At 37.3% G+C, this 16,945-nt stretch overlaps 1 protein-coding gene across 2 annotated transcripts; it reads right to left on the bottom strand.

The window, feature by feature from the left end:
* Positions 1 to 200: 200 nt before the first annotated feature.
* LOC118810447 lies at positions 201 to 10,305 on the bottom strand. Of its 2 annotated transcripts, XM_036574214.1 has the most exons (5): positions 10,041 to 10,305; positions 6,265 to 6,576; positions 3,772 to 3,816; positions 868 to 990; positions 201 to 671 (listed from the first exon to the last, which is right to left on the bottom strand). In XM_036574214.1, the coding sequence occupies exons 1-5, from the start codon at positions 10,093 to 10,095 to the stop codon at positions 601 to 603; spliced, it is 606 nt and encodes a 201-aa protein (XP_036430107.1). In that variant the 5' UTR covers positions 10,096 to 10,305; the 3' UTR covers positions 201 to 600. The 2 variants fall into 2 exon arrangements, with proteins under 2 accessions (XP_036430107.1, XP_036430117.1); XM_036574224.1 differs by lacking the exon at positions 3,772 to 3,816.
* Between the last annotated feature and the right edge of the window lie 6,640 nt (positions 10,306 to 16,945).

The raw sequence follows: 16,945 nt of genomic DNA, 5'->3' as shown, positions 1-16,945 counted from the left end.
TATTGTAAGGCAAAATAGTCCCATCAGAAAATATATTTATTATTATTAGTAGTAGTAGTACACTTTACATGTGTAGGTTCACTGGTGGTTTTGAATAGTGAATAAATTGGCTTTATTTGTGTTGTAGATATCACGACCCCTGCCTCTGATCAGCACCACTGTAAAGAAATCAGAATTGCTAAATTTTTCTACAATTAACCATTTCACATCAAATATCTCTGAAAGTCTTGGATTATACAGAAATAAATGAAAATCAATGTAAATTCTCTTTATGGTTAGGTTTAAGTTTAGGGTTATTAAGTAAACAACAAGGTTAAAAGTTAACAACAGTGCGCATGTACAAAACATCTACTACAACAAACAGCATGGCATTAGCACTATCGGAAGTACTGAAGCAGTAAAGCCCACCATACTTGCCTTTAAAACAGTTTCCTGGAAACTGCACAACAAAGTGCAGATGCTGAAAACAGCGCAGTAGAAAAACCACACACTGGGGTTGTTTTGGGTTATGACTACGGTGCTGCACTGTGTAGTAGATGTGGATGAAATGTAGTAGTTATATCTATATAAGGCAGGGACAGCTGGCTTATTTCACATCCTTCATTTTGGCCTCTTTGACTTCTTTGGTTGTTGTTCCTTAATATACTGCATGTTAGCATAAATAGATTCAACTGGAAAAAGAAATAATTGTCAAAGTCATGTTTTTTTTTTACATTTTTACATGTATATATGTAAGCAAACTATTGCACCTGTTCTATGTTTGTACATTGTCAACTGTATTAGTGTGATACATAGTTTACATGTGATTGAGTGGTCAGCAATACAATAAATGATAGCCCAATGTGCAAGAACTGTTATCAGACTAACCTGAAATGCTGCGTTTCTTTCTGCACTTGAAGATGATTAGTATTACACCACCAAGCAGAACCAAACCTAAGACCCCACAAGTCACTGGTATGGCAATCTTGAGTATACTAGCAGGTTGATTACCTTGGGGAAAGAGAAAGGTAGAGATGTGTTAAATAACCTGCAGAGGTGTTTAGAAATGGGCACGAGAGACCCATTTCATTTCCAGTGTAGATACTCAATCAATAAATTATGAATACACTCATTGGCCACTTTATTAGAATCCCTTCCCTTGTAGTTCTGCCTTGCTGGTATAGAGTTAGAAACAGTAGGCAAGGGGTCATTAGATAGACTTGGGGGCCAAATTCTTACAGCGCAAATGGTCCTCAGGCATTAACCCTGCTTATGTAGTCAAACTGTCTGAAGTGCACACTTGCTGGTATAAAAGAGCATGGTAGTTTTTTCGAGGATAGCTTGTGTAAGGCATGATTAGCCACAGTCCTATGACTCATCTTGCCTTATTAGACAGAACCACAATGTTCCCCTCATGTGTTTATAAGTAGATGTTGATGTTAGACGTCTGCACAGGCTTTTGAGCACTTGGTTAACTGTTCAAGTGCCACCCAGCAGGAACTGGACATCATTTTGACTTCAAGAAGACGCTGGGCTTTAACGTCGGACAGACATTGAATTTTAGTTGAAAATGAAAATCGAGTTGACGTCAAAACGCTGTGCCTCCAGTGTTGTACAGAGGAGTCTGGAACTGAGCTGCCAACCCTGCAATGGGTGGACAACCCACTCTGCCGCCTGTATTTGTCATGAATAAGCCATGGAGGAACAACCACGAAAACATTCAGAACAACAAACTTAATCACACACTTAAAACACCATCACCCTGCTGGACATGTCCAATTTGTAGAAGCTAGAAAAAGTGAAGCGGCTAAAACTAAAGCAAGTGAGAGCACATTTTTATTATTTGTTTTCGTGGAGACCAAGAGGTTTTTAAAATGGAGAAAAAGCCTGTGTTTTCGAAAATATTAATGTCTGATTAAGTTCTGAACGTTTTCATGGCTGTTCCTCTATAGCTTTTTTACGACTGACTCCATGACCAGTGGGTTTGGTTGGGGCAGCCACGGCTCAGGTGGTAGAGTGGGTTGCCTGTTAATCGTTGGGTTGGCAGTTCAATTCCTGACTCCTTCTAAAGTGCCCTTGAGCTAAACACCCAAATGCTCCCCAGGCACCACAGCTATGGTTGCCCATTGCCCCTGTCTAACATTGGAGATTGATGTCAACCCTGTGATGTTTATTTTGAGTTTTGATGTCAACCTGGTTTTCATTTTTAGAAAAATTCAATGTGTGTCTGACATTAAAGTCCAACATCTTTATAATGTCAAATTGACATCCAGTGCCTGCTGGGCAGTATTTGAAAACTGAAATCTCTATTTGGGCATTTGTTGTGTTACTCATGGGAAGATGGAGAAAACCTAGAAAGGCATTTAGTACAGGTCTAATGATTTCTGGGGACTAAAAAGGGCATGCTATTAATTTTGGTTCATTTTTATTAAATAGAAAATGCTTGTAACTCTGAATATTAGTAGTACTACTCCTTATTGTACTACTACTCTTGTTTTATTGTTATGTTTTGAATGGAAACAAAAGGGTAAAATTCCAGAAACACTCAATTAATTGGGCAATCAGGAATTATTTTCCTCCATGGTATCTAGGTACATGCATGGCTAATTGAGTCCCTCTATTGGTTAGAACTTCAAGACCTGAAGAGAAGGCCTAATGCATTACATTAAAAAAAACACTTTTAAGAAGTGACAGAGGAATCAACCAATCAAGTTTTGATTTCCAGTAGGCGGGACCAATTTCACGAGAAAAAAACCTCACTCTAGGCCTTCTAGAAAATGGTTATGCTAACAGATCTGTCATAAGCTTCAAGTAAAACATGGAATATCTTTCAGAAGCTTTAAAAGTCTGTTTAATCTAGAATGGCCAAAAAAGGTTTATGTGAATCATTGTTAGCATAACGCTAAAAAGTAGTAGTATCCCATAGGTATGCTAGCACAAATTAGCATTATTGTAGAGGTGTTTTTTTTTTTTCAGTTTTGATATTCATGGCTTGAATTGGAAGCTTAGCTCCAATAGCCATAGTTTCCCTCAATATATTAATTATATTACATTTTGCTACCATGATTGGCAAACATTACTAACGATGCATTGTTAAGGATGCAACAGAGACAGTCCAGATAGTGTGGACTGCTCTAGATGATGTTCCCTAGATCTAGAAACAGTGGGAATATATTTCTCTGACAAACTAATGGTAGCACATCATTCACTGAGGAGAAAAGACCTTGTGTAGGAAATAATATATCCTATCACAGACTCTGGCCCAGCTGTTTCCAAGCACTATATATCAGCCCTCCTATTCCATTCATCATTGCTCAGGAACATTGCTGGCCACGTTAGCTTATTCTCAATCCAACATGATTTTTTGTTCATTTCCATGAACTATTTTTGAATAATTAAATGGTTTTTAATGCATTCTTCAGCATGCTGCTAAATTTAAGCCACTGAATTTTTAGCCTCTTTTTACTGCTGTTATCATCTAAAACAATTGGCCTACCTTTCTACATTTAACCAAAAATCCATTAATTAATGCACATCCCTTCTTTATAGTACCACTGCTGTGCTGAGAATGATTCACCACCCAAATAATATATGGTCGATTGCCATAGACAGAAACTGACCAATGATGTATGGAAAGGAAGAGGGCTGATAATTTGTGAATCAACAGATGAGCTACAATGTATAATTGTACACAGTAACTCCAAAGTAAGGGGATCTCATACAGTGGTCAATTTGTGAAAATACAGTGTGTTTCTTATTACTGTATTTGCCATGTTGATTAAAAAGAGTTACCTAATGTTGCACGTGTGGAGTTATAACTTGGACTTTGTGATGTTTCTGTAGGAAAAAAAAAAACAGCTAAATGGACACAATGCTTAACCTTTGTATACATTTCATGTTTGTAGGAAGTACACTATAACTGTGTCTTTGGGAATTTGAATTCAGTCAAAGGAGCATTTGTGAGCTCAGGCATTGATCTTGGATGAGAAGGCCTGGCTGCAAATGTTGCTTCTAGAGTCAGTTTGCAATTCTGTAGTGAATAATGCGAGGTGGTGCTTCAGCAATCGACAGCCCTACTCTATGAGTTTATGTGGTCTACTGCTTCGTGGCTGAGGTGTTGCTGCTCCTGGATGCTTCTATTTTACAAAAATAGCACCTACATTTGCCCGAGGCAGATCTAGTAGGACAGAAGTTTCACAAACTGGCACGTCTAAAGTCTCTGAGCACTTCATTACAATCCATTCTACTTTCAATATTTGTCTGTGGTGACTGCATGGCTAATTGTTTGATTTTATACATCTGTTAGCAATGAGTGTCACCATAATTAGGGATGGTATTGACCATATAATGCATATTTGTTACAATTTAATTAATATATATTTTAATGTATATTTTAAGTATTATTACACAATCCCACAATACAGTCAGCTCCATAATTACAGGCACCCTTAGTAAATATAGGTGAAAACTGTATTTGTAGTTAATTAGCTCAATATGAGAGAGAGCTAGCCTTTAGTTAAAGTAACATTTGTCTAATAAAACAAAAACCTTTATCAAAACCCGTCTGTCACAATTATTGGCACCTCCCTTTGCCAATGAACAACACGTTTTCTCCTATGACAAAAGGAATGGGAGACCCCTCATCAGTACAGAATCTCTCAAGATTCTCCAGGGTCCTAGGTCTCCTCTTTTGGACTGTTCTCTTCAACTCACCCCAAAGGTTTTTAAAGGGCTGTAGCTCATGTGACTGAGATGGCCATCAATCTGTGCTAATTTAAATATTTTTGTGTGGATTTGGATGTATGTTTTCATTCATTGTCCTGCTGGAAGACCTAACCATGACCCAGCTTTAGCTTTCGGTAGAGTCAGCTAGTTTGTCAGCAAAAAATCCTTGGAAAACAGGCAAAAAACATCACAGACCCTCCACCACACTTGAAAGTGAGGAGTTTGTTTTCTGAATAATCATCTTTTTACTATGTCAAACTCTAATTGAGTGTTTTTTGCCATAAAGCTTTATTTTCATCTTTGACCATCACTCAAAGTTCCAGAAGTGTCTAGGGGACAATTATATTTGCGATGAAATGAAGGAAAATGTCTATCAAAAAGTTTGTTGGCATGCAGGTGATGCAGCTCTGGTTGTTTTAAACTTCTTAAATGTTGCCCTAACAGTTGATATGGGCCTTTTAGGCAGGTCGCTATTTTTTATAGCCATTGGAAATTTGGCCTCATGGTCATGGATGACCACTTAAGAGCTCATTAACACTCAGATGGAAGAGAAATATTGATGGGAACATTTCTCAGTTCCAATTTGCTCATTAGAATTTCTAGGGGGTGAGAATAATTGCTACACATTTGGATTTTATTAATTTTCTTATAATGGTTTTAGTTTTCATACACTAAATGTACTTCAGGGTTAGATTTCTCTCAAGATTTCAGTGAGTATGAGCTAAATTAGCACAAAGATTTTTTTTTTTTCATTTCCTTTTTATTACTCAAAAAATGAAAAAGGCTAATGGTTTTGCTAATTTAAAAAATATAAATAATAATGCAGCTGGCTTTATATGATTACAAAATAACATGATTGTGTCTTGAAAGAATGATCAGGTTTGTACAAAAATACCTTTAAACCTTTGCCAGCTGTCTGAGTAAAGCTAGGTCTCGGTCAAGAGTGAATTAATTAATGTAATTAATGCAAATTGGTCATTCTGCTACATAACTATGCAGCCCAGAGCCAACAGCAGAGCCATGCCACCTGGGGCAGTGGGAGGGTTAAGTGTCTCACCCAAGAGGACAACCAGGAATCTTCCAGTTGCTGACTAACCTCTCCTACTGACCTGTTATAGTACTGATTATATATTGATCAATATTTCAATAAGAGTGGTTAAATAAAATAGTATTTAATGCATCAGTGATATTTCCCACAGGCATGAATGGAAGACACAATTACAGAAGCACTCTTTAAAAGATCTGAAAGTTCCCCCAGTGAAGTGAAACTGCCAGCTTTAGGATGGATCCTGACCAGAGTGGTCAGTTAGCACAGTAAAGAAACTGTGTACTTGCTTTTACTGATTACTGCTGATACTTTCCTGGAACAGAGAAAAACTCTGCTAGGACAGGAACTACAAAACTAACTGGAAATAGTTTAAGGAAGTGACACATACATGGTCCATCCATGCCATGGACAGAGAACCTGTGTTTCTTCTTCAAACCTTTCTTTAAACATGACAGCAGATAAGTTTGGAAATCTTTTGGAAAGTAAGCAAGTGGTAGGAGAGTAAAACTTACCTGAATACAGGGTCAAGGACACCTCGTACGTTTCTGTTCTACCACTTTCAAACACTATCTTGCATGTGTAGTTCCCAGCATCTTCTTGCTGGACATCTCTGATGTAGATTGATCCGTTCTTCAGGAATTCAAGTCTACTCCTCTGAGCAAATTTCTGAATTTCACCACTGTCTGCGTTAATAATAGCCAGCAATGTGCTCTTGTCCTTTTTGTGTCTCCATTCAATTGAGGTGATATTAGATCCATGTGGCACATCCGGCAGATTAAAGTTAAAGGTCTCTCCCTCCAAGATGGCATCGGTGCCTGTCATACCTTTAAAGAGAAAATCAAGGGTATATTAATGAGTTTCAAAGATGTAGTCATACACAATGCTAATTTATTAGAAATCCTTTCCTTGTTGGTCCAACTTCTTCTGTTCATCTGTTTGCCATCCTCTAACCCTTAACCAATGGTCAGTTTTCTACCACAGAGCCCCTTTTGGCTGTATTGTTTTGGGTGTTGCACCACTCTCAATCTAGCAGTGACACTGGTGCCTGTAAAAACCTGAGCAACACCAGTGCCCAGTCCTTGGGAGCCCACAGACCATATATCCAACTCAACCTTCACTACACCTACAGTATTTTTGTGGTTTTATGTAAAACAAAAAGAAAGAAAAAACAGTCATGATTCATTTTTACAAAACCATTTTCTAAACTCTCTAAGAATTTAAGAGGCTGTTTTTGTTATTGTGACTTTAAGACTGATATATGTAAATGATCTCTCTTGTAATTTGCTACTATGTACAGTGCCTCATCCAAAAAGCAGTCCTTATAACACTCCTTATAACTTGAAAGAGAAGGGTGGGGCTAAACTGCCATAGGCTGATCTATATAGGCTGGACTATATGGTGAGGGAATATTACCTTTTGAAACTTTAACTATGATTCCCTACTACATTAAGAACCTCCGCACTACCACAAAAAAAGAGTTTTTGGCAACAAATACTCAAGGCATAAAAAGACGGAAACTTCAGAAAAGATCTTCGTCCATCACTGTTAAGTATGGTGGAAGGTCTGTGTTGTTTTGGATCTGTTTTTCCTCCAAAGGCCCTGAGAACCTTGTGAGAATGTGGACTGCATAAAGTACCAGGTGAATTTGAAAGGAAAATCTATCTGCCGCTGCCAAAAAGCTAAAACTGAGCTGAAGTTGGATCTTCCAGCAGGACAATGATCCAAAACACACGTCTAAATCTGCATAAAATGGTTCAGTGGCCACACAGTCAAGCTTTTGACACTTTAACTATGTTTACCTACTACATTAAGAACCTCCACACTACCAGTTCAGTGATACAGCTTTGTTGGTCCACCACCCAGAAAAATATCTGGCCAGCAATGTTCCTGAGCAATGATGAATGGAATAGGAGGGCTGATATATAGTGCTTGGAAACAGCTGGGCCAGACTCTGTGATTTTACACCTATATAGTGAACCTATGAGTTAGGTGGAGCTCATAAAGGGGTTAATAAATGGCCACTAGTGCACTAAATGTCTAAATGTTTGTAAACACCTGTTTCTCATATCAAGGGAATTAATATGGAGTTTGCCCCTTCTTTGCTGTAGTAACAGCCTCCACTCTTCTGGGTAGACTTCATACAAGGTCTGGTACTGATGATTGGTGATTCGTTCATAAACAGCACTCCAACCCATCTGAAGGTATTAGATGGAGCACAATCACTCCAGAGAGCAGTTCCACTGCTCCTCAGCTCAGAGCTGGTGAGCTTTACTCCCCTCTAGCTGACACTTTATATTGGGCATGGTGACCTTAGGCTCATGAATACTTCGTGCTCCAGAGTGTCCCATTCTATTGGATATAGATATATAAACTAACAGTGATAGAGTTAGTTTAACCACATCCTGTTAAAACGTCTTTAACCACTTCTATTCTAATACAGAGTAGTATCAAACTTTTTCTCACGTTCACTACCGCTAACTGCATAAATGCCAACATTTTTAGCCAGTTTCTGTCTTTAATATATAGTAAGTAAGTAAGTAAAGTTTATTTATATAGCGCTTTTTACAATGTGTTGTCACAAAGCAGCTTTGCAAGGAAGTGCTATATTGTCACATTGCATTGTCTAGTACTATATTGTCATGTCATATACTGTCATTTTTAAAATCAGTGGCATATTCTTGTCCATAATTAAAAATTTCTGTACTTCATTAGCTCATGCTTCATTAGTCTCATGCTTATACATACTACAGCTTATTATTCAGTGGCTACAGAGACTTCAATACAAACTAGCTGAGCTATTCTTAGGGTATAGAAGTGTGTGATTTGGGCCTGCCAGTGGGCTCTGACCATTAAAAGGGGGTATTGAAGTAAATTTAGTCTAAGAAAACAAAAACTCTTCTTAAAAATATTTTTGGCATGATTACTGGTACCCTTCTTATATGCTTAACAATGATATTTTGCTTCAATGGGGTATAAATATGAGGTGACACAGAGGACAAATTCCCTTCATCATTCATCAACGTGGTGAAGACACAAAAGAACACACTAATGATACAAGACAAAAAGAATTTAACACATTTGGAGATTTGCAGAAGATAGTAGGAATTTGGAGTCACCAAGTCATCAAAATACCATTAAGATGCCACGTCCATGCCAGCAATTTATTCAGAATGTGTGCCCAAAAAAAGCCTTTTCTTTGATTTAACTACAAAAGTCAGCACCTGAAGTTTACTAGATGTTACTGGAACTCTGGAACTCTGACTGAAACCAGTTTTTCAGAAGAGCAACCAACACTCAAGGTGGGTTAAACATAAAAAGACGGAAACTTCAGAAAAGATCTTTGTCCGTCACTGTTAAGTATGGTGGAGGGTCTGTGATGTTTTGGGTCTGTTTTTCTTCCAAAGGCCCTGAGAACCTTGTGAGAATGTGGACTCCATAAAGTACCAGGTGAATTTGAAAGGAAAATCTATCTGCCGCTGCCAAAAAGCTAAAACTGTGCTGAAGTTAGATCTTCCAGCAGGACAATGATCCAAAATACATGTCTAAATCTGCATAAAATGGTTCAGTGGCCACACAGTCAAGCTTTTGACACAGCCATTAAGAATAATTTTGTAATATGAGTTTTTGTTTTCTGTGACTACATTTACATTAATTAAAGCTTAAATTTCTTATATTTTCATGTTAAATTGAGCTAATTAACCACAAAGGTATTTTTATAAGCCTTTTCCCCATCTTCTCCAAGGGTGCCAATAACTATGGAGCTTACTTGGCCTCATTCATCAATATTAATAAGTTTCTATGAGTAAATAGTAGGAACTTTTTATTAAATATTTAAGCCACACTTTTCTATTCAAGCAGACTGGCATATATGGATATTACCTCAACACAAAATGCAGCCACAAATGCAGTTAATGCAGACATATTTTCAGTCAAATGACATCCTTTGTTAATTTTCTAATGTGTCTTTATATAATATATATGTTGTCGCTGTCCCAAAAAAAAATTAAATTTTTTTTTGCGATTTTTGTTTTCTGCATAACTTGAGCTCAGCGGCTGTCCTTTACACTGTGTGACAATTTGATGATGATTTGACCAATAGATCAAATAGATAAATAGATTAAATCAATAGATAAAATCTATTCACATCAACTTACATTGAAAGTAAAGAAGGTTTTTGCCCTCTCCTGTAAAGTTACAATTTTTAAGATACTTCTTTTTACTTGTTATTCTTTGGACAGCGGCAAAGTATATAAAAATATACATACATACAAAATAATCCTGTGCTTACCTCTGATTGTGAGTAAAAGGGTGAGGAAGACGGTTATGTGTTCATGAATCTTCATCTCTGAGTGGACGCACCATTCAAACTTCCACACTACTCTGACTCTTCACAGACATTGACACAGTTTCTAGACTGTATGTCTTCTAGATATCATGTCCTCTTCCTACACGTCTCCTCCACCACCTAAAATCTTTAAATGATCAATGTGGAGGTGTCAAAAAAAAGGAAAACCTCCTACTGCTGTGAAAATGTGGGGCAGCTGCTTTCCGCTTCTGTGGCATTGCGCAAGTTCTTCATGTGTCTCAACACTGTTGGTGTGATGATAAAGAAATATCGCTCTTATTCTGCCTCCAACTGGACAAATAGAGGCATTACACGGGAGGAGAGTATTTATACAGTACTATGCCACAGACACCTAGGCACATTATTTAACCTTTTGTCTTGGCAGGATGTTTCAGTTTGTTTCTTCTTGTAAAAATACTATATATCATTATAATAAATACAAATAAACATATTTACAGTATAAAGACAGTAGTTTGCATCTTGTGAACTAGTTTGAAGTACAAAGTCTGGTTCCAGATTTCTCCTGAATGCCCCCTGCTATCACACAAATTTGTTAGATTCTACCTGCAGCACACTTAATTTAGCATAGTGAAAAACTGATCACCCAACAGGTGTGAGAAACATTTGCACATATCTATGTGTTTCATGTTTTCATTCAGCTACATTGGAGGGTTTTCAAGCATGAACTCAAGTCAGGACTTGACCATCACACTCAAGTCAGCCCTAGACCATCACACTACCACCACCATGTTTCACATGTTCACATGTTACCTATACACATATATGTACTTGTGTGTGTGTGTGTGTGTGTGTGTGAGTATCTGTATGTAACAATATTAATATAAGAATAATAATATTTTAATTTAGTGTGAACCTGCAATGTCCATGTTTTACAAGTCTGCTAAGTAATAATTCTGAAGAGAATTGCCTTTTACAATTCACTAAACTCAGAGTTCCCTCAGTAACAGTAGTCCTAATAACAGTAGTGGTCCAGTTCGCATTGGTGATAGAATCTGGTAATAGAAAATTTTCTTTCTTTTTGTGACCTGAAGATAAGGCTAACAGCTAAATTGACCTTGATGTAACCCAATTTCTTAACCTCTAAGTTCATGACAAGACTACTGAAATCCACAACAATTCAGTGTATATTTCCTGCTGCACCATCTTTTTGAATAGCTGTTGATAACAGACGTCATCCTGCAATGACATGTAAAGTCTCTGCCCCCATCTAAATGGCCCCATATTTGCCATTTAGCCCCATAACGTGTTGTTATTGTTAGCAAGTGTAGTACCTGTCGCATAATGCTTACACAAACATCCACGCGATGATGTTTCAGTAATCTGGGCTTTTTGGGGTAATATGGGAAAATTACACAGATCCCACACAAATTGGCCCATCAAGTCACACAGAAATTACATTTCCGACTTCTTCTGGTAAAACCAATCCAGCTCGAATAGGACTGTATATGTATCGTGTATATATATATATATATATATATATATATATATATATATATATATATATATATATATGTGTGTGTGTATAAATAAACAATGCTGTCGGAAGAAACCCTTGTATCTCAGTTTTTGTTTTTTGTTTTTTTTGTTGTTGGTTTTTCAGTTTTTGACATCATTTCAAAATTCCTGTTGCCTTTTACATTGTGTGTACATTTCTTGAGTATTGGACCAAAAGAAATTACCCAGAATGACTTGGAAAAAAGTCAGGTTCCACTGACTTACATTAAGTGTAAAGTATTTTTACCTTTACGTTTTGTTCCAACAGTGTGTGTGTGTGTGTATATATATATATAAAATAAGAGTCACAGTGCTTTATTCTCCAGCTAAAGTTTGCCACAACAACACCGTACCTGTGTAGAGCAGCTCATATCTGATTCTCTCAGCTCTATGCTCACACACACATCCCTCCCACTGCTCTTCACAATAAAAGTCCTTAGGCAAGGCAAGGCAGGGCAAGGCAACTTTATAGCACCTTTTATTCACTTTAGTCATTTAAAGTGCTTTACAAATGAGGAAACACAAAGATACTTCCAATTAAAATTCAAAAAGACTTAGAAGAATAGAAATATTAAAACATGTTTAAAACAATAGATTTAAAAGAGAAGAAATTAAACTTTAATTGAAAAAAACAAAACAATTAATTTAGCATTATAAAGTGCTTTGGCAAAATTAAAAGTTTTATACTGATAAAATAGCATAATAGCTGTCTTTTCCTCATATATATATATATATATATATATATATATATATACATGTTTCTCTCTCTGTCTGATTAGAGTAGTGCTACAATAAAGTTGTACAGTTAATCAACTTTACAGCAGAAAGTATGTTGTAAACTGTACAGTGTCTGTAGATATATATGTCACTGCACTGATTAATATTATTTACAATTCTTTAATTGTATAAATTTCACTGCTGTTTGGTTGGTCCTCACTCCTTCCACTACAACACTTCTTTTATCTCCAGTCCTATTTATTTGTCCCTGCACACAGGTTTGTTAATTCATACTACATAATATTCATATTAAAACTGCACATATTCTGATTTATTATCAAAATATTAACTATAGTTATGTATATACTGCTCTGTGTATATTGTCTTCTTAGTACATAATAAAGTACATAATAAAGAGCAGCCTCTGACTTTTGCACCATACTGCACAGACAGACAGACAGACACACACACACACACACACACACACACACACACACACACACACACACATACACACACACACCATTGCAGATTGCTGCATTGCTGCAGATATTCTTGCACACACATTCACAAGCACACATTAAAAAACAAATATACTGCTCCCTGTCTTGGTTCCATTACGTCTCATGTAAAAATAACGAGTGCCTTTTCTTTTAACCTCACACCTCTCAGAGGAAAAGACCAGCTTCCTGTTTGAGCAATAACCGCTGAGAGCTAATGGTAATGCTAACACATATCAGCACCAATGTTCTCAACAGATACACTTGCAGATCTGCGGATGTGGTTGCCTCGGACTTGTTTTTTGCCTATTTTTAGTTTATTTTGTATTTATTTATCAACATGTCTATATGTGTGTGGGCACAATGTGGGCTTAATTTATAAAACTTAGTGTTGACCAAGCAACAGCACACAAAACATGTAACCACATAATAAAGTCTTTTTCAGTCATTGTGGTGATGATTAGTACACTGCTTCCTCCTTACTGTTACAGTATTTTCACGTGTCCTCAGTAAAAGCCAATAGAATTCAACATGCTTGAAGATCTACCATAGACTGATCACACACCTCTTAACCACCACTGCACACCTGCACTTAAATTCTTCATATGCTGCTGTGGGAAACTTTTTACCTCCAATCTTTCCATACAGTTGACATTGACTATGTTTGCCCTAGTTTCTCAACTAATACGCTGCTTTGTTTACACTCTTAAACCATGTGTTAAAAAACAACACATTCTGTCTCTAATTAGACACATCAGTGTTTAGCTGGAGGTGACACATTTTGCGTTACTTTTAACACAAAATGTGTTAAAGGTTTTCTATACCCATTTATGGATGACACATGTTGGGCTGCTTTTAACACAGAATGGTTTAAATCAGACACAAATGCGACACAAAAAGTGTTAAAATGGATGAAACAGGTTAGTGTGTTGTTATTTAACACTGATCACTTTTGAGAGTGTAAATGCTCATATAAAGTGATGTGTAGGTTTAGCTGTGCATACTATATATGGATCAATCTCCTGAATTGGTTTATAGTCAGAGTTGACAATACATTTGGGACTTTTAACTGACTTGGACTTTTGCTTTGAGTGACCCTCTACCTTAATTATGTTTATTTTATTCAAATAAATGATTGAACATTCTATTCTGTCACAACCAAAACAATCATAACACTGCAAAAACTTTACATAATGTTTCAGTCGTGATAATTTTAGCTCATTTTGAGCCAAATTTAAAACCTCTAACCAGTTCATGACTAGCAAACACAGGTTTGAACAGTTATACACGCATAAAATCATTCTTCCTAGAGAGGATTCACCGTCACACTGGTTCAGGCGTGGTTTTTGGCGGGGTGGTGTTTTGTTATGAATACGGCACATGCAAATGAGGGAAAAGGATAGTAGTGTCACATCTGCTGCAAATGGTAAAACAGGCTTGAAATTGTTGTATATGAATAAGCAAGTGTGCTCTTATCACATTAAATCTGGCAACACGTTTTATGAATCAGGCCCAGTGTGTTCAAGACTCCCTCCAGTGAGTAAATTCAGCTACTTTTGTGTATCCATTGCTGACACAGGCGTTCGGTTAGTATAATCTACATACATAATCTACATGGGACACTCTGCAGCAGCCATACATGAACCTAAGGCTACCATTTCCAATGGCAAGCGTCAGCAAGAGGGGTATAAAGCCTACCGGCGTTGGGCTGTGGAACAGTAGATCTGTGTTCTCTGAGTGATGGAGCTTCGTCTGATACCTGTGGGGATGAGATGAAGTGATCCAGAACTAATCATCCAACATCAGTACTTGACCTCACCAATGCTCTTGTTTCTCAGAGCAATGTTCCAACATCTAGTGTAAAGCCTCCACAGAAGAGTAGAGGCTGTTACTGCAGCAAATGTGTGCACAAACTCCCTATTAATACCCTTGACTTCCATTGGTGCAAATTCAGACGGGGAAATTATGCAAGAAAATTTTTGTGTGGTAGCAAAATGGTAGTCAAATAAAACTACATAGCTCTTCATTAAATCTCTCACAACAGTCGTACTGCGTTGTTATTACAAGCCAAATCAGAAGGTGGCTGCATCAGTATCCAGCAGTGCTTCACTAAGCACTCTCAACTAATCTGCATCAACACTACGTGATAATTGTCTATGTACACTACAAAACATCCATATATGTGTTTCCGGCTCACAACATTGTTTTTTTGTGTTTCAATGTTGACATATAACATTAGATATGATGACATTATGGCAACTTTGCCAACTTTTAAGTGGTTTCAGTCTTTCCTCTTCCCTGTAAACAGTGTCATCTTAGTCCGTCTTCACTTTGTTCAGAAATGTCAATCAAACTCTTGCTTTCAGTTGTTGGCAGCAACGTTTTCTATGCTTTTAAAGAAAAGGAACTCTTACTTCCTGGTCTGGAACGGAGCCTAGTTTGGTGAACCAGATCAAGGAAGGAAGTGTTTTCGGCTTTACAATGCACAGCTCAAAATGTCCTGAGTTTCATCTTCCATCAGAGTAAAAAACAAGACAATAAGGAAATTTTGGAAATATGAACGCATGCTAGGTACACAGAGAAAACATTCCATTATTATTGTGGACGCACATGGGTTTGCGCGGGGACTTTCCCTTCCATGCACAGCATCCATAAGGAAATATAATGGAGCTTTTGTGTGGAACGATGTTGTATAATATCCAGATATTCCTTCCTCCTGCCTAATGTTTGCTTGTATATGGAAATATGGCACTAAACTTGGCTATGCACAGATGCGCTTGGTAAATGTGATAACAGTCCTGTTCAGATAGAATAGCAGCCTCAAGGGTTAAAGTAAACTGTTAATTAGGAAATCGTGGTTGGATATGAAAGAAGATTGACTTTGGAACTGACTGAGGCCTCAATAATGCGTTTTAAAGGAAAATCCCATGTGTAGGGTAATCAGTTAGCCTGTGACTAGTCAGCCTACAACTGGGGACCATTTCTCCACAGAAGAGATACGTCTGAACATTAATGAACAATGCTAAAAATGATGCATTTAAATTTAAATTTGCATTTACATGATTCAACTATGGCAAGAATAAATTATGTTGCATCAATATAAATTAATAACCTATGTCTTATTTTAGCATTGTGTATCTTTCTCTTCTATGACTATTGTTTCTGGCAGTACAGTTGTATGCAAAAATTTCACCCCTGGTGAAAATAAGTTAACACATCCTCTACAGCGACCAAACTGAAATATTTATGTGTATGTTTATGTGCATGTGAAACATTTAAGTGCAACATCTCTATTTACATAATGGAAAAAAAAAAAAACACAATATATATGATGTGCTATAACTTTTGCACAGGCCTCATTTTAGGTTTTTAGTACTTTAATTGTGCGTTAAAATGTGCAGAGGTGTGTTCTCTGCAGAGGATGTGCTAACTTATTTTCACTTTTCACAAAATCAACACAAGATATCATCTGACCAGGGCAGTCTAACCTTCGCACACAACTGTGTCTAAGCTCAAGGGTATTTTTTTGGTCTCTGACCTATTTGTACAAGCTGGTAGACATTCTCTAAGTAAACAACCGAACACTTGTGAGTCTCTTATGAAAGCATTGTATATATGCCATAAATTTAAATGTAAATACTGCCTTTCAATTACCTGAGTAAGAACTATGTTGATGTTTATTGAGGTGCAACCAATAGAAACATTTGAATCATGTAAAATGATCTTTGTTCTCAGTGAAAATAAATTTGTGCATTTGTGAGGTCAGACACTGATGTTGGACGAGAGGGCCTGGTTGTTTGATGGGGCTGAGGTCAGGGCTCTTTGCAGGCCAGTCAGGTTCTTCCACACCTTCCACGCCTTTATGAACCTTGCTGTGTGCACTGGGGCTCAGTTATGCTGGAACAGAAAAGAGCCTTCCCCAACTGTTCCCACAAAGTTGGAAGCTACAGTTGTCCAAAATGTCTTGGTCTGCTGAAGCATTAAGATTTCCCTTCACTGGAACTAAGGGGCCTAGGCCAACCCCTGAAAAGCAACCCCATAGCATCAGCCCTCCTCCACCAAACTTTATAGTTGACACAGTGCAGTCAGGCAGGTAACGTTCTCCTGGCATTTGCT

This window comes from Colossoma macropomum, unplaced genomic scaffold (assembly GCF_904425465.1).
Source record: "Colossoma macropomum unplaced genomic scaffold, Colossoma_macropomum, whole genome shotgun sequence".
In the NCBI taxonomy this organism is placed as follows: domain Eukaryota; kingdom Metazoa; phylum Chordata; class Actinopteri; order Characiformes; family Serrasalmidae; genus Colossoma; species Colossoma macropomum.
Note: the sequence above shows the minus strand (reverse complement) of the source record. Positions and strands in the feature narration are given on the sequence as shown.